At 43.8% G+C, this 24,122-nt stretch overlaps 1 protein-coding gene across 2 annotated transcripts in view; it reads right to left on the reverse strand.

Moving 5' to 3' along the window:
• PAPPA (pappalysin 1) overlaps positions 1-24,122 on the reverse strand; it is a 255,057-nt gene that overhangs the window by 15,502 nt on the left and 215,433 nt on the right. For both annotated transcript variants that reach the window (XR_004443585.1, XM_033237652.1), the window contains exons 19-21: positions 19,891-20,000; positions 10,035-10,106; positions 4,899-4,997 (exon numbers count right to left, since the gene is read on the reverse strand). Coding sequence is in view for 1 of the 2 variants with exons in the window: in XM_033237652.1 (XP_033093543.1) it covers positions 4,899-4,997; positions 10,035-10,106; positions 19,891-20,000 (281 nt within the window). In the remaining variant the exon portion in view is untranslated. The remainder of the gene's footprint in view (positions 1-4,898; positions 4,998-10,034; positions 10,107-19,890; positions 20,001-24,122) is intronic.

The following is a 24,122-nucleotide window of genomic DNA, read 5'->3' on the forward strand; positions in this document are numbered from 1 at the left end:
TTTGAGCTTATTAGGAGGTTGAGGCTGAAGTGAGCCACTCCAGACTAAGTGACAGAGTGAAGCTTCATCTCAAAAGAAAAAGAAAAGGAAAAAAGAACAACATCTACAGCAGGGTTATTGTGCTGATGAAATGAAATGACATGTAAAGCAAAGCAATAACTCTTAGCTATTACCATTCGTTCAGAGTTAGGAAATCCTAAATCCCAAACACAGCTCTGTCACCTTGTACAAATGATTCCACTTCCCTCAACCTCAATGTTCTACTTGGCTGAAACATTCTGGAGTTTAAGTGAGAGATGCACAGAGATCCCAACCATAGCCCAGCACATAGTAAGTGCTCAGTTAACTGAATTCCTATAATTTAGATAGTTGCTTGAAAGTCACCCAGGGGTGAGTTTCTCTGAGTGCTAGCTTGGGTGCGTAAGGGAAGGGAATGTCTCATGATATGGGACTGGGGCTGAGGGGACAAGTGGGACCTAAACAGGTCCAGCAGGTAAGGGCAGAGGCATGAAAGGAAAGTAACCTTTCTCCTTCTCTGAGAGGCTTCCTACGTTGGAAGATGGAAACAGAAACCAGCACTTTCTTCTGTCCTGTGGATGCCCAGGGGAAACTCCTGTCTGGGCTCCCGGGGGTGTCAGGATGATGGGAAGGCTGGGAGACTTATCTTCCCCCAACCCCATCCCTGCTGCTGCTGGGAAAAACTGCTCTCCTCTTTGCCAAGGGAGGGGTCCCACCCCCAAGGTTCCCTGGCAGTCTGGGCTCATGGTGAAATGTCTCCAACCAGAATGGGGAGGGTCATGCCGAGGTGTGCTGAGGCCATAGGCACCCCATGTGCTTTCTTCTGAAACTCAGCACCATGCAGGAGAAAAAGCAGAACTTGTGAGACAGACAGAACTGGGTTCAAACTTGGGCTTTCCCACTCACTTGCCAAGTGAACTTGGGCAAGTCCCATATGTACTCTAAGCCCAGACTGATTCATCCGTGTGATGGGGATAAGAATAGTGACTTCTCTGTGTTGACAAAAGGATTAAAGAGGATTACAGAGACCAAGTGTCTGGCAGAGTGTCTGAAACATGCAGTGGTTCACTTGGGGAAGTCTTGTGTTCTTATTTATTGTCTCCATCTATCACCATCTTTAAGCCAGTCTACTGCAGGGAGTATTTGGGGGTGTCCAAGAAAGAGGAGAAAAGTTTCAAGAAGTTGAAGTTCCCTTAAAAGTCAAACTGGGAAATCTAAATTGTAGGAAGTGTGATTTTAATTTGAGACACTTTTCTTTTCCAGAAGTCAGACTTCTAGGAATCTTGCATCTGAAAAGCCCCAAACACCTGTCCACAACTGAAATAATGATGGCAAAGTCCTATCTGCCATAAAGGAGGCCCTTAGTCTCTCTAATCCACACTTCATGTACAGTTTTAAGAGATCTTTCCCCTTCTACCCTCCAACCACTATTCACCTTCACCAGGAAGACTCCTGCTCCCTCTTCAGATCTCCATGTAAATGTCCCTTCCTCAGAGAAGCTTTCTTGGACCTTCATGCTGTTCTCCATAAAATCTCACACTTCCTCATCATTGCCTCTTCCACAAAAGTAATTAAATGCAATAATTGTGTGGCTGCCTGCTTAATAACAGGCTCCCCTAATAGACTACAAGTTTCACAAGGGCAGAAATACTGCCTGTCCACAACCTGGTCTGGTGCTGAGTACACAGAGATCCTCAATGGACATTCAACTCATTGGATGAAGGCAGCTTGGCCATTTGCATTCTATACCCTCAGCCAACAAGAAGAAACAAGAATTTAAAGTGGAAGAAGAGGATTTCTTAACACAAAAAGCCCAACTACATTTATAATGTGGGTAGACAAGGAAGAAAAAAGAGTATGAAATGCATCAGAGCTGGCAAAGAACTGGTTCTGGGGTTCCTTAGTGAAGAGTCTGTGCTTATCTCAGGGCCTGGGAGTCTGAAATTGCTGCGCTTGAACTCAGGACGGGAACAGAGAGCCAAAATGGTGGCTTGGTGTTCAAATAATATGTATATGGTAAAGTTACTATAATAATTGGGAACCTGGCCAGGCACAGTGGCTCATGCCTGTAATCCCAGCACTTTGGGAGGCCAAGGTGGGTAGATCATGAGGTCAGGAGTTCAAGACCAGCCTGGCCAAGATGGTGAAACCCCATCTCTACTAAAAATACAAAAATTAGCCAAGTGTGGTGGTGGGCACCTGTAATCCCAGCTACTTGGGAGGCTGAGGCAAGTTAATTTATATAAATTTATATAAATAAATAAATAAATAAATAAATATTTGGAATCTGCACCTGAACCTCAATCTCATGACTTCATATTCCCACAATGCACTCCGTAGAGAGGGGAATCCATTTTGGAAAGTTCTCTGTCAAAAAGTCAGCTTCATATTTCATATTTCATATTATTTAGTATAATATTTCATATTATTTAGTACTTAAGTTACAATAGGTAGGAACGTTATTTTAAATAGAGCTGCTTTTTCTCCAACCATTGGTGTCAGATGGAGCCATAATTCTGTACAAACTTCTATTTCAAATAAAAACTTCATCGTCCATTCACGTTCAAAGGTGGTTGACTCCAATGGAAGAAAATAGATAATATTGTTCACTATATTCATTTGGAAACAGTTATCAAGAGCCTTAAATATGCTTACACCCCTCCCTTGGCATTTCAATTGTAAGGATCAATGATAAAGAAATAATTAGAGCTATAAAAGTATTTTATGTGCAAAGATGCTCATGAGCATCATTTTAGTTGTAAGAAAAAAGAAATAATCCAAAAGTTAAAAATAAGAGTTGAAGTAAATGGTTATATAAATTATCATACATCACAACCATATAATAAACAACAATGCAGCAAAAAATACAGCTGAGACATTTATACTACTATCAGATTTTTTTTTCTTTTTTTTTTAATTTTGAAATAGGGTCTCACCCTATCGCCTAGGCTGGAGTACAGTGGTATGATCACGGCTCACTGCAGCCTTGACCTCTCTGAGTTCAAATGATTCTCCTGCTTCAGTCTCCCAAGTAGCTGGGACTACAGACATGTGCCTCCATACCTGGCTACATTATTATTATTATTATTATGTGTAGAGACAAGGGTCTGCCTGTGTTGCTCTGGCTGGTCTCCAACTCCTGGTCCCAAGTGATTTGCCCTTCTTGGTCTCCCGAAGTGCTGGAATTACAAGCGTGAGCCACCGTGCTCAGTGCAAATAATTCTTATGTCTAAGATTTCCTATGCTAAGTAAACAAAACTAAGCAAAACAAGATTGCAAGCTAGAAAGGCAGTGATATATACATAGACAAAAATACCCTCACACTTAACAAAATACACAGAATAAAATACACCAAAATAAAAAGCAGTGGTTTTATTTGGGTTTTAAGATAATAAGTGAATTCTTTTGTTTTCTTCTTTCTGAATTTTCCAATATGCATTATTTCATAATTAGAAAAAAATGATAAAATTCCTTAACAGAAAATGAATTTTATTGTCCCCTACTTAAGCAAAAATTGTACGCCTTCAGTGTCCTATCAAAAATCAAAACCAAAACAAAACCAAAGAAGGGTAGGCATCTGAAAAGTGTTGCCCACATGGGACTGACTGATCCTGGACAATCCCAGAATTTTTATTCCTCAACCAAAAGATTCAGTAACAGCCATTCGATTAGAATGTGTTCCTTGGGTCTTGTCCTATTTGTTCCTGTATTTTGGGTTAGAGCTTCTTTCTTGAAGAAACCAACTCTCCTAAGGATGTTGCAAAATAAAGGGACTGGGATTGGAATCCAGGAACCTCACTCTTTCTATCACTCACTTTGTCACCTGGGACAAATCATTCCTCTTTTATGGGCCTCAGTGCCCCTATTAATAAAATGAAATGTTCAGGCCAAGATAGTCATAGAGGGCTCTTTAGGCATGACTGACTATGATTCTTTGCTTTTCCTGTCTCAGAAACTCAGTTCCCCCTTCTTTAAAATGACACAGATAAAATGATCTTTCAGCTCAGATTGCAGATGAATATAAAAATAGAAATAGTTTTCCATTAACTCATTCATCACAAGAACGCTTCTCAGCCCAGGCTGGCTGGGTTACCACCTCCCTCCCAACTCTTGGCTGGGGCTCCTCACTCTGGTCTCAGTGGCAGTCGGAGAAAAAGGGAGGTGGCCACTTTTCTGTGAGGGGTTAACATGCATCTATCAAATGTTTTTTCTTTGGTTTACTATAAACACTTGAATCACTCCTGGGTGATTAAAGAATAAAGAAAAAATATATAAAGAAAAAAAAACCTGATATAAAGAAAAAAACCATGACCATGACCATCTTTCCCTAATTCTACAGGTATGACAAATAAGAGATAATTAAATGCCCATAAGACTGTAAATGACCTCATTAGGGATGTACTATTTTCTCTCTCTTAGACTTCAGCTCTACCCCCTAAAAATGTATGTTCTCTCGGATTTTACCTGCCAGTCTCCTGCTACAGACACCATTCTTTTGACTACCTCCTCACCCCTTCCTCTTATCCCTCAAGTTTCAGTGCAGATGCCTATTGCTCTGCAGCGCCTTCTCTGACCTCTCGCCTAGCCCCCCAAGCACTTCATCCCTCCTTTCTGAAAGTATGTATTGCAGTTTTATTATCTGCTTCCGTACCCGATTCTAAGCTTTGAGAACCACATCTGTAAAAATCAACCAGGGCCTAGCCCATGATATTAGTTCAACTACTGACCAAAAGAATAAAAAAAAAAAAAATGAAATAAAGCTTGCAGACAGTGCTGGCACAGTTAGGACAAGGGTTGTCCAGCCATGTAGGAGTGATCCTGGCCCCACAAGCTGGAGAAGCGGGCAGGAGGCAGCTGTCGAGGACTGCACTCTGGCCTACCTTTTTGGTCTTCACTGTGGAGGTGCAGCAATCCCCGCCGTCATAGTTGCAAAAGGCTCGGTTGTTGATGGCATCACAGTAATTATCTCCCATGAAGGGCTGGAAAGTGAGAGAGAAGCAGGAAATGAGGCCTTGTTAGCATCCTGGAGTGAGTTGGAGCTGACGTCTGCAGTCCTTCGGGTGTCTGTCATCTTTTCACAGCCCTCCACGATTAGCTGGCCAGGCTTCACATCCCCAACACCCCCTTGGATAAGTTATCACCTCTACCATTCATAAAGACTTTTATCTTTCTTTGTACCATTCATAAAGACTCTTACCCAGTTTTTTCCAACTAGAGTACAGTTATGCTGAGAGACATACTCTTGTGTGCTTGGGTATGCAAAACCACAAATTAAATGACTTACATCTTCCAGAAAGAGGGCTCATTTTACTCAAAGACATGACCAGGAAACATGAGCCTCCTTCTCCCACTTTTTTCAGCAGTAATTAAAAACATAATTTATAATAAAATATATGCAAATATGTTAGGAAGCTGAATGTAAACTGCCCCAAGAAGTATTAAAAAACAAAAGGTAAAATGTAAGAACTCATAGAAATTTGGCATCATGGTCTGTGTGTGATGGTGGGCTCCCTCTCACAAGGAGAGCAGATATACTTGATGTCACATGTTTTACGTGTTTGTTTTCTTCTTTTGCTCTCCAAACAATAAGTGAGGTAGGTATTGTTTTTCTCACTCTACAGATGAAGATGTGGAGACTCAAAGACAGGGACTTGCCCAAAATCACACTGGCACAGTCAGAGTAAGTGATTTAAATCTAAGTTGGCTCTATGGTTTTTTTACTTCATCATTCTCGGCTGTTCTAGCATATGCTGATTTATTTCTTTTCTTCTATGTGTTTCTCCACCCCGGGACACACCCAAGATGAAGAAAAGATAATAGAGTCAAGCCTTTATTTATCTGAACCCCAGCGTCTTTTTAGGGGAAAGTCCAAGAGTCTCTTGGATTCCCCAGTCACTTGTATTTCCTAATCCCAACCACTAGCACATTGTATTCTGTAGTCTGTTTATGTTTCTGTAGCTGGTACAAGACTGTGAGCTCTTCATGGACATGGGCAATGTCTAGTTTGTCTTTGCCTCCCAATCACCTCATTTAAGGCTGCACACAACTTTGGCTCTTAGTAATGTTTCTGCAGTGGAATGTAACTATACTGGCATAGTGTCAAGGGCAGTTGGCAGGGATTGAGAAAACCTGGGTTCTAGTCCTCCCAACCTCAGCCAATGGGGTGGTTACTTCGTGGTTTTGGTTAAGTAGCTTTATCTCCTCTAGGCCTCAGGACTCCCACTAATGAAATAAAGAGGCCAGGCCGGGCGCGGTGGCTCAAGCCTGTAATCCCAGCACTTTGGGAGGCCGAGACGGGCGGATCACAAGGTCAGGAGATCGAGACCATCCTGGCTAACACGGTGAAACCCCGTCTCTACTAAAAAATACAAAAAACTAGCCGGGCGAGGTGACGGGCGCCTGTAGTCCCAGCTACTCGGGAGGCTGAGGCAGGAGAATGGTGTGAACCCAGGAGGCGGAGCTTGCAGTGAGCTGAGATCTGGCCAGTGCACTCCAGCTTGGGTGACAGAGCGAGACTCCGTCTCAAAAAAAAAAAAAAAAAAAAAAAGAGGCCAGATTAGTCCAGTGATTTCTCAAAATAGTGAACCTACCCCTCTCCTCACCATCAAATGCAATATTGTGTGACATTTAAATATAGAAAGCAGATGAAAGTGAAACCACTCTGATTAAAGTGCTGGTTGGGGTCTCTAAAGCTCAGTAATTCATTCATGGGAAAGAGACGTCATTTGTTTAACACCTTTGCATCCGAGCATGCCTTCTGTGATCCAGTGGTCTTCCCTTCCCATCCTCACTGCTCCAGAAAGAACCAAGCTCCATCCCAGGTGGCACTCCTGGCTTTTGCCTCTGTGTTCCAAATTCTCACTCACAGAACCTTTGCACCCTGAACTCATGATGCCAGATTTCATTTCCTCACTCCACTATTAGAGTCCTAAAAAGATCACAGCTAGACAGAGCTCTAAGAGCAAGGAAGACCTAAGCTCAGGTATGTGAGTATGCATGCACATGGCTGTGAGTTCAGATGTGACTCTGCTGTGTGACCACCAGAATGAACACATCACATTCACATTAGAACAGCGGGGTACAAACAATAAAGGATAAACCCTTTCTTTTCCTTCCCGCCTCAGGAGGTCTACCTGTGGGCTATGTTCTTTTTTATGTAATAAATGAACAGAATAATGATGGAGACTAATTGTCCCTTCCTTAGAATTAAACGAACTGGCTTGGTAAAGAAGTAGCTAGGGAAAAAGAGAAAAATTAAATGAAGGTGGTACTTTTTTATTTGAGCCCTGAAAAACATCCTCCAGTCCCATCACTAGTTACTCTACCCTATATGTTCTTTCCTGCAACCATACCCTTTCATTCACTTATCCACCCATCCATCCACTTATCTTTATTCAATCCTATGTATTTAATTCCTACTATGTGTTACACATTATGCTAAGGAAAGGGATGCAATAGTGAATCAACATAGATATAGTTCCTACCCCTCCAGACCTTATACTTCGGTGAAGAGACAGACTTTAATCACATAATCACACATCTAATTAACTAATTTCAACTCTAATAAGAGCTATGGAGAAGAGGTATGTGATGCTATTAAAGAGTAGAAAGATTTGATCTAGACAGGGAACTCAGTGAAGGTGTCCCTGAGGAAATGACGCTTCAGCTGAGATCATAAAGATGAGTAGGAGTTAATTAGATGGGGGTGGAGAAGAGAGAATTTCTAGAGACAGGGAACAACATGAGAAAAGCTCTGGTACTTAGAGATTTCTCCTGTCTCTGGTGTAGCTCATGTTGCTACTTCTACTAGTAACGCATTCAGACAAATGAACCATCCTTCAAGATCTAGCTCAAATGATAGCTCTCCAAAATGCCACCCCTAATAGCCTCAGGATGCTCTGTGCTGCCATAGCCTCTTGTATTTGATTTTGTGATAGCTCTTCAAGATTTTAAAATTATCTCTTTAATTGTCTATATCCTTCACTATAATGTGAGCATCATCCATTTATGTATCCTAGATTGCTAGCAAAATGTCTGGTATTTGTGCAAAACTTTATCAAATATAGATTCCATAAATGGTTATTTATTAAAATGCTGGCTGGCTGGCTGGATGGATGGATGGATGGATGGATGACAGGCAATAAGATAACATAGATGACTCAAGGAGAGCATAGTTACTATTTTCACTGGACTAACACCAATATATTCCCAGAACTGGAACAGTATCTGGCATATAAGAGGTTCTCAGTGAAGCTTTGATGAACAAGTGAGTGAATGATCACTTTGGACCCAGCATGATACAGAAAACAGGGGCTCAAGGGTCCCCAAACCCTTTCTTTATCTTGGATACCTCTGGATACTCGAGGCTGATAGTCCCAGAGTTTGCATGTCTTCTAAGCATAATTTTCAGCTCCAGACAAGGCACTATTAGAACAAAGCTAAAGAGGAAAGGAGATGAGGGGCACCTGCAAGGGCAAAGGCGATAAACATCACTGACAGGGCTCAGAGTCTGACAGGTGAGGGTCTCTTGGGTCTCACTGCTGAGTCCAAGGAGGGATTGAATTCCGCTGTCACACTGGTTGCCCAGACCGCTGACTCAGCAGAATGAGTGCCCAGGTAACTCAAGCTTTCTTTTCCCAAAATGCTGGACTGATCCAAAGAGATAGAAGTAAGCAACAGCCACAGGGCCTTGGCTTTGATTTTGCCATTCCTAATTGAAGCCTGGGAGAATGGGGTTCCTAAAGTCAAGTACAATGTCAAGTGCCCTCAGGAAATCCCTCAACAATGCAGAGAAAAACATGTATGACCTAGGGACTGTCTTGTGACACAGATTAGGGAATGGATCATAGGCAGGCGGTAGGAGAAAAGCACCAGCCTGGACGTTAGAAGAGCGGGCCCATGTTTTGTCTTTGTGGTTATCATGCTGTGCAAACTTGGACATTCCATCCCCTCTCTGGCCCTTGGTTTCTACTCTATACACCAAGAAAATAGAGCTAGATCAAATTAAGAGCCTTCCCAGTTTTGGCATTCCATCAAATTTTAGATCCAGCCACTGCCTGGGTCTCTGTTTACCCATTTTAAAAATAAAAGGTTAGTTGAGATTAGTAAAAGAGTCTTTCTGGTTCTGGAGTTCTAAGACTTTCATCAAATACAAATTTTTCTAGGGCATAGTCTGATCCTTTTCACCTGCATTTTCCTCAGTGGGCTCTGGATGAACCACAGAGATTCGGCCATCCACCTGGAAGGGATTTGGGACCATTTTTTCACTGCCAGCTGGGAAGAGCCACAAGGGGCAGAGTAATGTACAGAAATGTCTTTGAGTTCCGTGGACAGCCCTCCCTTCAGGACACAGCTGATGTCCCAAGAACCATGCTTCTTGAGTCCTCCCAAGCTTGTCACTGACAAACTGAGCCAGATCTCTATAATTCCAAGCTCTAAGGAATGGCTCAACTGTGAAGTCATAGAATTTAAGGATTATAAAGGCTCTTCCACTTCAGCTCAATGGTTAGGTGTAAGGCATTCATATTCCTTCTGGGGTTGAGGCATGAGTAAATGACTAAGATGTGGGGCAGAAGGAACAAGTCTGCAAGTAAAGGTCATCAGTAACATGGAAATTAAAAAGAAAACCACCTCACATGACTCTGTAAAGGTTAAATGTAACAATGTTGGTAAATTTCCAACATTAGCATATTCTAGACAGTAAATCATTATAGCCTCCTGCCCTTCCTTTCTTACAGATTCCATATTTTGTAGACCACAGGCTCTGGAGCCACAAAAGCCTGGCCTGGAACCCAACTCCATTCCCTATGCTTTTTAATATGTTTCTTTATATCTCTGTACCTCAACTCCATCATCTGTAAAATGAGGCTGCTAATCCCTGTCCAAGAAGTCTGCTAAATGGATATTTTCAACACTCAGTAGGTATGGCAAAGGATAGCCAGCATTAATATAACAATAACAATAACAACAGCAGGATTATTTCCAGGGAACTGAGGAGTGCCTTCCTGGTGACTCACCTCACAGCCTTTGACGCAGTGAATCAGAGCAGGGTGAGGATACCACTTGAGACCAGCAGTGCAGACAACTCTCTGTGGGAAGAGGGAGAGAGAGGTCAGATGGGCTTGGGATTGGGAGGGACCCACCTCCGTGTTGGCATCACATTCAACCACCCCACCTCTTCTGGGACCTTCCAAGTCCTGACCTCACCCTGGCTTTTACATGGAGAACTTGCCTGGGTACTTGCAATAACAGGAGCCATAAGATTAAAATAATATTTGTGTTCACCGTATGTGTCATGGTTCTGTATTTCCCTGGCAGGAACAAGGGTTGAGGAGAAGCAGAACTTGGGGGTGGAGACACGATCAGAAAGGCCCTTCAGAAAATTCTCGACTAATGTTCAACCCATTCGTGGAGTTGGGATAAGGTTGGGGGAGGAGGGATATGTGTGTGTGTGTGTGTGAGCGTGCACATGTGTGTGTTTGCGTGTGTATGTGTGCATACATGTGTGTGGCTGCAGCAGGAGGATGGGAGAAAAGTGTGGAGCAGCATTTCTTAAAGCATGAGCTGAAGACCACTTTCATCAGCATTGCCGTGGGAGTGTGTTAAATTACCGGCAGATTCCTCAGACCTGCTTTGGATTTAATGAATTGGATTTTCTGAGGCCAGGCCCTGAGGCTCTGCATTTTAGCAAGCCTGTCAGATGACTCCAATGCACACTACAGTCTGAGAGCAAATGGGCTATTATGAACCAGCCTATAGTTCAAAACGCTGGAAAGGCAGAGAACCCCTCCTGCTGTCACCTGCTGCCATGTCATACTGGTCTGCCCACAGTTCCCCGAGGTTGCCCACGGTGAATTCGTTCTTGCTCTTCCCTTTCCCTGAATGCCCTTCCCCATTTTGTCACTTTGAGAATCTTTTCAATGTCTGCTCAAAACTTATATCTTCTTTGGCACTTTTCCTAGCCCCGTCAGGCAGAGCTTATAGCCTCCTCTTTAAAAATAATAATAATGATGATGATAATGACAACTAAAATATATTGAGTATATTTGTTGTGCTAATTACTGTATGCATTATCTTATTATTTCTGGCCATGATGCTGTGAGGTGGGCATTAATCTTATGTCATAAGACAGTAAATTCCCCATGCTCCACAGCTGTTAGGTAGGGAAAACAGGATTTGAAAATAACCAATTGTTTCAGAAATGATTTAATAAAGCTCATAACATAAAATCCAACATGATGATATTTTTTAAAGTGGGTGAAAGGAGAAAGCTAAATAAGACTAGAAAAATAACATAGTATCAGGGATACAGCTACCATAAAAATTCTAGAAGCTTGGCCAGGTGCGGTGGCTCACGCCTGTAATCCCAACACTTTGGGAGGCCGAGGCGGGCGGATCACAAGGTCAAGAGATCGAGACCATCCTGGCCAACATGGTGAAACCCCGACTCTACTAAAAATACAAAAATTAGCTGGCTGTGGTGGCATGTGCCTGTAGTCCCAGCTACTTGGGGGGCTGAGGCAGGAGAATCGCTTGAACCCGGGAGGAGGAGGTTGCAGTGAGCTGAGATTGAGCCACTGCACTCCAGCCCTGTGACAGAGCAAGACTCCGTTTAAAAAAAAAATTCCTAGAAGCTCCCTTTTCTATTCTCCATAGATGCCCCAGTTTTCATGCCAGATTACAATTATTTCTTTAAAGAATAAAATGAAATGAAATAAAATGGTACATGCTTAGATGTGTAGTGATAGGCAATTGTTAACAAACAGCCATGGAAGTCCACAGAATCAGAGCTTGTTCGACTGACTGAGAGGCCAGTTGATTAATTTTAATTAAAAAATGAACAATCACATGGGCCAGAATGTGGAAAATCCATGTAAACAGCCTATTCTCTCCCTGAGGGCAGACCTATATGGGAGCCAAATTGTAATTAGGTTTCTTGGCGAGGTTGTGACAAAGGGAATCAGGTGACCCTAAGACTGGATTGGGTGCCTTTCTTCTCTGCTCCATAGCATGTCAGGTTCACATTAGATATGCCATGCCTTCAGCAATGCCTGGCACAGAGGGGATGCTAAATAAATATTTATTTTATAAAGGAACAGATTCTTCTCAAAAGAGAGATGATCTTACCAATGGACAATAATTTATTTACTTGTCTTCCTGTCTTCTAGAGCATCAGAAGATCATCTAAGGTCAAGCACTAGACTTGCCCTCTAAACAAGTCTAGTTTAGAGGATCAGTTTAGTATAGGCTGACTGTAGCCACTCTCATCCTGCAAGTAAATCAAAGACCTTGGAGAAAGAGCTTAACCTGATGCTCTTCCAATCAGTCTTGCAATGTGAAATCTACTATCTTGCCTCTTACTACTTCTGTTGAAATTGTCTACCTGTCCCCAATACACACATAAAGTGGTATATGGGAAAAGTCACGGGACATGATATAGGACAGATGTGGTTGCAATTCTGATTTGGAATTGCTTTGTAAATTTCCACTATGAGATTTGGTTCTCTCATTCATAAGATGGGTACTGAAAATGTCATAGACTTGTTGAGATGGTGCATTCATATAAATGATGTGAAAATGGTAAACCTAGTACCAATTGCGTAAGTTTCTTGAGGGCAGGTCGTGAGTTATAGACATCTCTGTATCCTTCCAGGGTGAAGCATGGAGCACAGTGAAGAAATACATGAAGGAATGTGATACAAATACAAATGAGGGTATTTGGGTTGTTCAGTATTCCTTTCTTCCAGTTAAGCTACATTCTTCCCCCTCTGCCTCCCAGTCATGGGGCTGGGTGAAGAGGATCATCTCCTTTCATTCTCTTAACCAGATTTTCATCTCTCAGTATGACAGTCTGTTCCCAGTCAAAATCCATAGATGTTGGAGGGCATTTGGTAAAGGTTCAAGAAGTAGAAAACAGCAGAGTTAGAATTCACTAGGGATTTGATGCCCATGCCTTCCCCTGTTTATCTGAGGGCTAATTTAATCCATCTGTAGGAGTGTCTTGGTGTGGTTGTACAAGTTTCTGTCAGTTGAGGTTTACCTGACGTGAGTTTGGAAAAAGGACTTTTATACTATCTGCATAAGCCTATTTATCTTTCCAAGGCTTTTGGATTTTCCACTATTACTCAGGGCTGCACGCCCCACCTGTCTCACTACAGGGCCCCTCTGTGTGCTAGAACTGGGAAAGGGGACAGGCAGTGGGAGCTGAAGGAATGGCTAGGCTGTTTATAGGAGAAGTTGGGAGATCCCAGATGGGGCCCCTCAAATGTCAGCCTCTTTCCTCTTGATTCCAGTGAGACATCTAGCCCAGTCACAGCTTTTCAGATAAGGTTTTGTAAGAGGGCTTTCATTTCCTGCCTTGGTAGTAGGAAGAACAGACTATCTTTTCTTCCTGGCTGCAATTACCATCATCATCATTGTCATCATCATCAACACCACTGGCACCACCATCATTATCACCACCACCACCATCATCATCAACAGCACCACCAACACTACCACCATCATCTGCACCATCTTCTTTTTACCATCATCATCATCATAGCAACACCACTACCACCACCACCATCATCAGCATGAAAACACCATCACCAACATCACCACCTCCACCAACATTAATACCATCATCACCACCAGTATCCTCATCCTCATCAGCACAAAATTCTCTATTTAATAAATATTATGCTCTAAGCCCTGGGCTCGGAGCTTTCATCTCATGTAATTCTCACCATAACTATGAGATAGGTACTATTTTTGACTCTGGTTTACACAAGAGAAAACTGGGGCACAGAGAAGTTAAATGACCTGCCCCAAATTGTACACATAGGTAGTGACAGTCAGCAATTAAACCCACATTTATCTGGTTTTAAGGTCTAGGCTTTGAACACCATAATCTCCTTCAAAGTATACCATCCCCTGAAGCTGTAAGTATAAAATAGCTTACTTTTTTGACCGATGGGAAGACCAAAGTTCAGAAAGGTGGAGAGGCCTTTTGAGACAAATGTTGGAGGGGGTAGAGCATCTAAAAGATGAAGGTCCAAGAAGACAGGCCCCAAGCAGAGCCAAAGACATGTGAGAAGGCATCTAAGAGAGCCCCCTCATCCAGAAGCCCAGATCTGACACCTCTCTTGGATGTCTTCTAAGATGAGCCCTTTTCCCCTTAGCTTTTTCCCTTGATTTCTGGGACCTGCTATGAGCGAATCATATCAGTTATTATTATTATTATTATTAATTATTTGCTTTTTGTTATCAGCCACCGAGTTTCTAGCTTCTTTCCAGGGAGAGCTTTTTAAAAGCCTAGGCTTTTCCCACTTCATATTCCTAGTGTTTGAAGAGTATCTGCCACTTGGAGGTGCATATTCGATGTTTATTGAATAAGTAAATGAACAAATGAACAATCAAATAAACGAACGTATGAGCGTGTCCATAAATGAATTAAAAAAAATCAGTAGATTCTGGCTGCATCTCTTTGTCCATGGGCTTCCCCTCCAGTGCACTTAGTTCTCCATCTCTATGTCAGTTAGACTGGATTTAACAGTCACTCAGAACCATTCGGCCTCTGACCTTTAGACACTTGGCAGGGTTTTCCACAAAGCTACCTTCTTTTCACAAATGAATTTTGCATTCTCTGTCTGCATGTGTTGCACATTTTTGAAAGACATGTATGAAGGTTGCCCTTGCAGGATGGAATGCCGTGCAATTAGCTAGCTAATTCTGCCACATTCATTATGTGAATTGGACAATGACAACCTCTTTGAGCCTTAGCTTCTTCATCTGTAACGTGATAATCCTTACCTCACTGGGCGGTGATGGAGACAAAATGAAGTGGCGTATATAGAATTGCCTAGCAAACCATGTCTACATATTAGACATAGTCAATAAATGGCAATTTATCTCTCCTTTCCTTAAGCCATTCCCTCCCTCTCTTTCCTCCTCCCATTTTTTTTTTCAGAAGCTATTATAAAAGCCAAGGTCTCAGCACCTAAAGGAATTATAAGGTTCTGAGATAGGGAGATGCACTTTCTATTGTGAAACACTCTCAGCAAGGGATAATGTGTGAGCAAATTGGATCTGTTTCTTAGGAACTGATGGGAGACAGGCTGCCACCCCAGAATTCTAGATCTCCAGACTGGAATAGTCTGTCTCATCCAAAGGTTGCAAGCCAACAGCTTCTAGGCTACACAAACCACAGAAATGTTTGGTTTGGCATACAAGTGTTTTTAAAAAGTCAAAATTAGTTGCCAAAATTTTTAAAAAAGAAAGATATTTCAAATTTTAAAAACGCCAGGTTTCTTGTACCCAAGAAAAAATGAAAAATTTGGCCACAGGAGGCCCACATTTCCACATTGCTGCACTTGGCTAATGCTGTCCCCATTTGGAAGGAGAAAAACAACAACCATGTTTTCCATAGTTTGCCATAGTCCCCACCATTCCCTGCAGTCTCTCCAGCACTGAACCTGAGGGGCATTTCCACCTGTTATTGAGTTTGTATCATTTTGTTTATTAGATTAGAGGAAGACTTTTCTATACCTCTAATCACTTTCAAAAGTGCATGTACAGGGAAGGGGACTGAGAAAAAGAAGGATTAGGACACAAAAAAGGAGGTACATTGTGTTTCTCTTTATAGAAATTGAAAATACACTTATGAAAATGGCTCATGATTTCCAATTATATGAAGTTTACAAATAAGCAAAACCAATTCTTAGTGATAGGGACCAAGTCTACAAATACATTTACAATTTAGCAAAACCAATCCATAATGATAGAGAACAAAACAGCAATTACCTTGGTGCTGGAGAAATTGCCTGGCATGGGGAGTGAGGACTCCCTGAAGATTTGGACTGGTCCACATCCTAATCTGAGTAGCGGTTTCATGAGTGTACACAGACAAAACAATTTATAATGCCTTACACTTACGATAAGGAAGTAAGTTATAGCTCAATAAAAAAGAAAAGAGGGAGGCTGAGACAGAAGGCTCACTTGAGGACAGGAGTTCAAAACAAGCCTGGGCAACATAGTGAGACGTCATCTCCACTAAAAAAAAAAAAAAATTAAAAAATTGAAAAAAGGAAAAATAGAAAAGAACTTCAACAGTATCTGTAAAGTTTTTATTTCTTAAGTTGGGTAGTATGTGTATGGGTGTTACATTTTTCTGCAAGTCTTTCTTTCCAAAATATTTATAGTAAATAGTACTACTAATATGCTTCAGTGTTTATTTTTTATTATTATTATTATTTTTGGAGACGGAGTCTCACTTTGTTGCTCAGGCAAGAACGCAGTAGCACAATCTCGGCTCACTGCAACCTCCGCCTCCCAGGTTCAAGCGAGTCTCCTGTCTCAGCTTCCTGAGTAGCTGGGATTACAGGCGTGTGCCACCATGCTTGACTAATTTTTGTATTTTTAGTAGGGATGGGGTTTCACCATGTTGGCCAGGCTGGTCTCGAACTCCTGACCTCAGATCATCCACCTGCCTTGGCCTCCCAAAGTGCTTGGATTACAGGCATGAGCCACCGTGCCTGGCTGCCTTAGTATTTAATGTACAAAGGAGTATGTTTGGCCTGCTTCACTCATTTCTCCACCTGCCTGGTTCAGGTGGCATTTCAGTTTGTGACTCCTGAGTGAAGCCTAGCTCTCACTTCACAACTGGGTAAACTGTGGCCTAGAGAAGTGACAGGATTTGTTCTAGGACATACAGCAGGAAGGCGCCAGAGCTTACACTAGAACTTTGGTCACCTGACTCAGCAATCATAAATATTTAGCAAGTACCTGCTGTGGGCTAGGCACTGAGGGAGGTACCATGGTCCTGCCTTCACAAAGCTCACTGTCCTGGTGTCCTCCTCATGACCTGTGATCTCAATGTTGACATACCACTCATCTAAGTAGTCATCATTCTCTTCATTCATGTCAATATATGTAAAGGACTTAAAATAGAGTCTGTGTTGACTAAGTGTCAGTGGTGGACCACAGCTGGCTTGCATAGGCTCGCAAGAGCCAACTGTGCCTGGATCTTCCCAACTTTGTGCTCAGTGACAGCAACCTGCAAACCTTGAAATCCGCCACGGTAGGAATATTTGTATCGCAGAAATTGGGAAATGCTACAAATCAGAGTTTAATGTTTGTGGAGAGCCAGCTGTTAACTATTTGCCAGCACATCCCTGGTAAGCCATCAGTAAATGTATTGCCTTTATTACTGTACATTTCATAAACGCTGCAGGGATAGCTGAAGTAAACTATCAGATTGGCCTGGGTCTCTCTTCAACTTCTCTTATGCAAGTAGCTTCCACCTCTGAGATTCCATTACTTCCATTGGAAACAGGAAGAGACTAATACCCACCTGATAGGGACATATGTGTGTGGTTATGCGTGTGTGGTAGGGGGTGGGGGTGGAAATAAAGGATTGGAAGTGCCTGACCCAGTGCCGGATCACAGCAAGTGCCCTGTAAATGCCAGTTCTTGCCTCTCACTCTCTTACCCTGGGGATAAAAGTGGCAGCAGCTGGAGCAGAGCCTCACCCCCAGCTATCTAAATTGCACTGGTGCTCACGGGCAGACCCCCAGAAAGCAGAGGAGCTATCCAGGGCCTCCTCTGGCCTGGAAATGCCTGCACCAGCAGCTCTATTTCTGTAGCTCTCACCGCACAAGGGGCAAGGGTGCAGCAGAGGCCAACTTTTCTGCCTTATTCCTGGAAATCATCAATCTCTGCCCTTCGCCCTCCTCCCTTTTTCTACCACATTTTTTTCCTCCTGGATAATGAGGCCTCCAGAGACCAGTGGAGGTCTGAACCTCGTTATGGTTCTCTCGGTAGGCCAGCATCAATAAAGGCAGGCAGACCAGGGAACTGGGTGGGGGATGGGGCAGGCAGGCAGCGGGTGGGCAATGGTGGGGGGGGGGGGCAGCTTGCAGGCTTTCAAATCCCTGGATTTATTTCACAGTGAATTATAACTGAACTCTTTAGTGCCCAGGGCTCACAGAGGGAAGGGTGGGAATTTGCCCAGGGGGTAGGAAAAAGGTCTTAAGTGGGAGGCTGGGCCAGGCCAAGAAGATCTCTGATACTGGGGTGAGAGGGAGCTCTCCTATGTCTGTTCTGTGTATGAGTCAAACTCACCTGCTTTCGAGTATGTGGGAGTTAGGGTGGGAAAAGGAAGGAGAGCTGGTAGTATTGAGGGAGCTGCCAATCACAAGTCCAGCTTGTCATTCCAGTTGTGCTGCCTGTATGGACCAGCTGCCGTCCTCTATAGGCCTCAGTTTCCCTATCTGTACAAGGAGGAGCCTATTGTTGATTATCTCTAGCTGCCTTGAGATTCAGACATGTGGGCTCCCTGCATGCCTGGGTATGTGAGCATATCGGGCGCAATGGGGCATTCAGGGGAATCTGTGCAGGAATTCTGGTTCAGGAATGGTGGAGGAAACAGATGACAGAGATTGAGGTTTGGGAAACAGGGCTATCTTGTGGATATAGAGAGAGTCAGAGACAGAGAGAGAGAGAAATAGAGGGGATGATGGAAAGGAAAGTGTGGGAGGGAGGAAGACAGAACAAGGGGAAAGGTATATCAGAAGAGGCAGGAGAGAAAAACAGAGTGGAAAAACAGAAATAGGAAAAAAATTAGAGAGAGTAAGATGGAGATAGGAAAAGAGAGAGCAGAAGAGAAACAGGAAGCAAAAAGGAGGGGAGGAGTATACCGGGGCACACAGAAGAGTGGAGGAGGTCTGGCCAGGTCTATACGCCCAGAGTGCTGAGTAAGCCCTGGCAATTGTGCCCTCAGCGCATTTGAGAAACAGTACACCCAGTATCGGGTTCTGCCCAGCTATCCAGAGCGTGATCTGTAGCAGGCAGGCAGATGGCAGCTCCCTGGCTCCATGGCCTCTCAGCACCCCAGGCAGTAGTCTGGTGGAGAGACATAGAGCTGAACCTCACCCGCGCCCCAACCCCGGTCTCCTTCTTTCAGTTTCTCCAGGGTGAAGAGCCAGTGCCCAGAGTGACACATGAGGCCTGGACCTGTGATGTCCTGGGGGACAGAAGCAGGGCCTACATCAGCTCCAGGGGCCCCAGTTGATTGGGTGACACAAAGGCGAGTGGGAACAGCCAATCTCAAAGTCAAACCGACACTGCCCCGAGGTGGGGGCCTCTGTAGTCATCTGGCTGGGGGCATGCCGGCCTGGCACTGTGGGAAACACACAGGGCTCAGACTCAGGTTTGGGTTCAAGCCTTGGTTCAGGGCCCATCACCTCACTTCTGAGATTTCAGTGTCCACAACTAGAAAATGCAAACAATGACCCCTCTCTCATACAACTGTAGTGAGTCTGAAATGAAGTCTTCGTGCTAAGCAGTGGACACATGAACATGGCAGGTTCTCCACAAACAACCAATATTACTAGTTTGCTAGACACCTATTAATTGCTTTCCCTGAAACAGGTAAAGCTTGGAGAAAGATACCACAAACCTAGGCTATGTAAAGTGGAAGGCTACAAGGGAGGGCACCAGAGAAGCCACACAACACCATCCTTATGAGTATGGACCTTCCAGCCAGACAGACTCGGGTCTGAAACCCGGCTCTATGCTCCCTACCTCTGTTATTGGTGCCTCAGCTTATTCCTAGGCTGACATCAGCATTTAGTGGGACAGTAAATAAAAGGCCCTTCACGTAGGACCTGACAGAGAGAAAGTATTAAATAATTAAAGACTAGAGAAACGATTGTAAGTCTCCTCCCCACTCTACCCCACCTCTCCCCAACACACACCCACAGGGCAGGTGTGATGATTAAATGAGATAATATATGTGAAAGAATGAACTCAGGCCCTGGACATAGCAAGTGCTTAACAATATCATTTCCCTCCCCCTTAGCTGCAGGTGGGTAGATGTCCCTGGTCACTCACCTCCACCCGTGTGGGGTTCAGCCAGTGGGGGATGTCACGCACGGTCACGTTCATTGGCAGGATGATGGACTCGCTGTTGTGGTCCAGGCACGAGGTGGCACACTCCGACCCTGAGGGAAGCACAGCATGTGGTGGCGGCTCAGGCCCCAGACCCTCGACATCTGCAAACTGTCCTCCTGCAGAGTGGGCCCTGCCACTTCCTGGTCCCTAGTGGACTCAGCTACCCAACCTCAAGGCAGTGGGAAGGAGAAGGCTCCCCAGGCAGGGCCACCTCTGGTCTCCCTGACTCCATTCACATGCCTCCCATCTGGCTGGTTCCTGCTGCCACCCTCATTGGCCCTGACCCTAGTTTGATCAAGCTCCTCCTCTGCTCAAACACCTTTCCAAGGATCCCCACATCCAGAACAAAATACAGCCCCCTTTGCTAGGCGCTCAGTGCCTCCTGCAGTCTGGTCAATCTTCTCTCTCACTGACCACCTTCACTTTCTTTTTGGTTCAACCAGACTGAACTACACTTGGTTTTCCAGCTGAGTCCCACAATTCTCAGCCTCTGTCCTTCTTCTCTTATTCATCCCATATCCTGAAATGTCCCCCAATCTGCCTTCCCATAACCAAATTCTATCCATTATTCAAGGGCCAGTTCAATTCTTCTAAGAAGTTTGCCCTGATTTTCACAACTGAGTGAGAGTACTCCATCATCAGATGTGCCTGATTCATCTCGGAGTTTAACCCAGTGTCTGACACCCAGGGAGAGCTCAGAGCACTGGCTGAGTGAATGATGAGCACATACATGCAATACCAGCTTCTCTTTCCCCAGGGTTTCATCCCTGCCTTTCCCTGTGCCTTAAAGACCCTTCCCACTCCAACAAGTGCATTTTTAATGATCCCACAGACCTCAATCACATGCCACTTGCTCAGAGAATACCTCCATGGTTTCCTGACAGGCCAAGCACCTCATAGGTGCCCATGACAGAATTGTCATGTGACCATTTCCTGTTTGCTTGGTGAGTGTGATATCAATAGCTCTCTTCCCTGCTGGACTATAATTCTATAGGGCCAGTACTACCCATAGTCCCCATTCTATGTCCAGAGCTTGGCACTATGCATGGCAGATTATAGGCACTCAATAAGTATATGTGAAATGAGTATAAGAGACAGAGAATGAATAAATACATCAATGGATCAGGAAATGAATGAATTAATGGATAAATGAATGGCATGATGACTGACAGATGAATATGCATTTAGGTATCTTATAAAGGAGGAATTAAGTACATAAATGGATAAGTGAATGAGTAAATTATGAATTAAATGGATAAAGGAATTTAAAAAAATTGGATAATGAGTCAAAGAAGGGGTAAATGACTAACAGAGATAGGGCTACTACATAGAAGCCCTTGGTCCAGGAACTTTTGCGTGAAGACAGTTGACTTCCAGACTGTGGGTTGGCAAGCTGACTGTAATTCAACTCATTCATTCTCTACCCTGACCTCACACATCCTGCGGTCATCTGAAAAATCAAGCCTAGTCCATGGAAAGTACTCAGTACCCCAAAGAGGCATTTATTCATGTGGGCAAAGAAACAACCGGTCAGAATCCGACTAGGCCTGAAGGAGGCCATTTCTCTGTCTTAGTATCAAAACCACCCTCCAAACACTAGGAGCAAGTCAACTCTTTTCTTTAAATATCCTATTCTATTAGCTATTTTAAAGGCCCCCCCCTTCCAAATATACATATGTATGTATTAGCTATTTTAGAAGCCCCCTTCCAAATATACATATATACGTATATTTGGAAGGGGGCTTCTAAAATAGTTAATAGAATATATATATGTGTGTGTGTGTGTGTGTGTGTGTATATATATATGATGTAAAAAAAATAAATCAGGTAATGAGTCCATGAAAAGCTGAATGACTAACATGGCATGCACAAACAGATATGTATATACATACACACATAAACATGCAATATACATAGAGGCATGTATACATGTATATGTATATGTATATATATATACAATCTATCCAGTGCCCTTCCTGTTGCCATCTTATCATCCTTTCTAGTCTAAGAGGCTCACAAATCTAAAGAAAGAGCAAGGATGGAGTGGCAGAGGCAGGACCATGTTTAAAAGCCCTTTACTTTTTAAATTTGTGTTTATTTTTACTTTTTTTTTTAATTATGAGAGTCTCGCTCTGTCACCCAGGCTGGAGTGCAGTGGTACGATCTCGGCTCACTGCAACCTCCGCCTCCTGGGTTCAAACCATTCTCCCGCCTCAGCCTCCTGAGTAGAAGCCCTTCACTTCAAACACAGGGACACTGAGCCTGACTGGGGGCAATTTCTGGCCCCACCCGGTGGTTTTCCTATGTTACCTGATTTCCCTGCAAATCCAGCCCATTTCAGTCATGACACCCGTTTCACAGGCTAGAGAGCCAAAAGGCACAAAACTCAGGGCACAAAGCTGTTGAGGAGAGAGCCACATCTCTAATTCCAGGCCCCACAATCGATACAATGCAGCCACACAGAGAGAGGAGAGAAGGAGGCAGCCATCGAAGCAGGAGAGATGGTGAGGGGCCAGAGAGACAAGAAATGGGGACCACACAAACAGACAAAAACGATGAGTGATGATAATAAGGAGCAAAGATCCCTAAGCAGTCAGAGGAACTGCTTATGGGGTATGCTTTATTGTGAGACCAGTTCTAAAGGAGTTTTTAGGTAGCAAAGATGAGACAAGGCTGATAATAAAATTCTTTTGAAAAAAAAAATGCAGCCTCTGAGAAATAGACAAAGGCTATCTTATCCCAAGAGAGGAAAAAAATATAAAATTAAAAAAAAAAAAACAACCAGTGGTCAAAACAGGAGACACTTGCTGTCCAATGCAGCAGTCGTGTCTTAATTTCTCTTCTCTGCGTCTCCCTCTCCTAGGCTCCCCTCCCCCACGCCAGCTCTGGGGCTTTAGGACCAGGCTGCTGTGTTGTGATATATGAGCCGTAATTGGCATCCTTACAGAGTGGTGATCTCACCAGGCCTCTGCGTCTCCTTCCCGGGAGGCGCGGGGAGAGTGGCAGCCCTGGTGGCAGCAGCAGCAACTTTCTGAGGGCTCATAACTGCCACAGAAGCCTCCCCAGGTGGCCTGGGGGAGGCACTCAGGGGGAGCTGGTCTGGGTGACTCCAGAAGGTGCCCTCCAGCCCCCAAGCCCGACACATATCTCATCCCTGCTTATAAGGCCAGTGATCAAATCCCTCTCCTTGGCAAAGTGGATTCTCCCCAGGGAAGGGCTCAGCCTGGGAGGTGGAAATCAGGGGCATTTGAAGGAAAGCGAGGACACAGCTGGGGCTGAGCAGTGGATGAGCAACAACTGCCCTCCTGCCTTGCTTCTCACTCTCATCCTCAGCCTTCCTGTCTGCCTGTGTGGCTTTTTCTCTCTGCTCTCCTCCAGTGTCCCTATGCACTCCTCATCTGCCCTGGATTATCACGTTCATAAGATGGACATCTGGGCGCCAGCCGTGGGGACTTGGGGTACAGGAAAGGGGAGTTAATTCAGGTTGCAACATCACATAGACTTTTTCCCCTTTCTGCTTTGACCATGAAAACACTCAGGAGGTAAAGAAATACCACCCTCCCACCCCTTCCCCTTTTTCTCCACTGTTCTGATGGAGAGAAGAGAGCCAGGTATTGTACTCATTTGCATACAGTTGAAACGTGAATAAAATGTGTAAATGTGTCTATGAGATTTGTTTGCCTTTTGTTCATCTTTCTGTGTGTTTGACTTGTTTTGGGACATAAAATGTGTTTGCGTTTGTTGAAGTATGAGATTTGTATGTACTGCATGTGAGTGCTATGTATAGGTTTATGTGTTACCTGTGTGTGTATGTGTTTGTGTGAGTGATGCATTTGTGTGGTATTTGGCTGATGTATAGGTGTTAGGCATGAGCTTACTATATGATGTATGTGTTTGGGGCTGTTTGGTTATGAAGCATTTCAGCATGTGGCATGTGTTTATGTATGAACATGCGAATGTATTTGAATGTGTCAGTGGGTATAGATATGCAGCAAATTTGTTTCTGTAGTTTTTCCCTAAAGGTCACTTAATTAGGCTTTTTCTCACAAGGCCACTCAATGCCAGTTAAGAGTATGAATGAATATTCACTTGCATATTATGATTGAGCTGGAGGTTGGGACCCCCTCACAGACATACACACCTATCAGGACCACACACACACCTATCAGGAA

This window comes from Trachypithecus francoisi, unplaced genomic scaffold, assembly GCF_009764315.1.
Source record: "Trachypithecus francoisi isolate TF-2019V2 unplaced genomic scaffold, Tfra_2.0 Lachesis_group16, whole genome shotgun sequence".
Lineage (NCBI taxonomy): Eukaryota > Metazoa > Chordata > Mammalia > Primates > Cercopithecidae > Trachypithecus > Trachypithecus francoisi.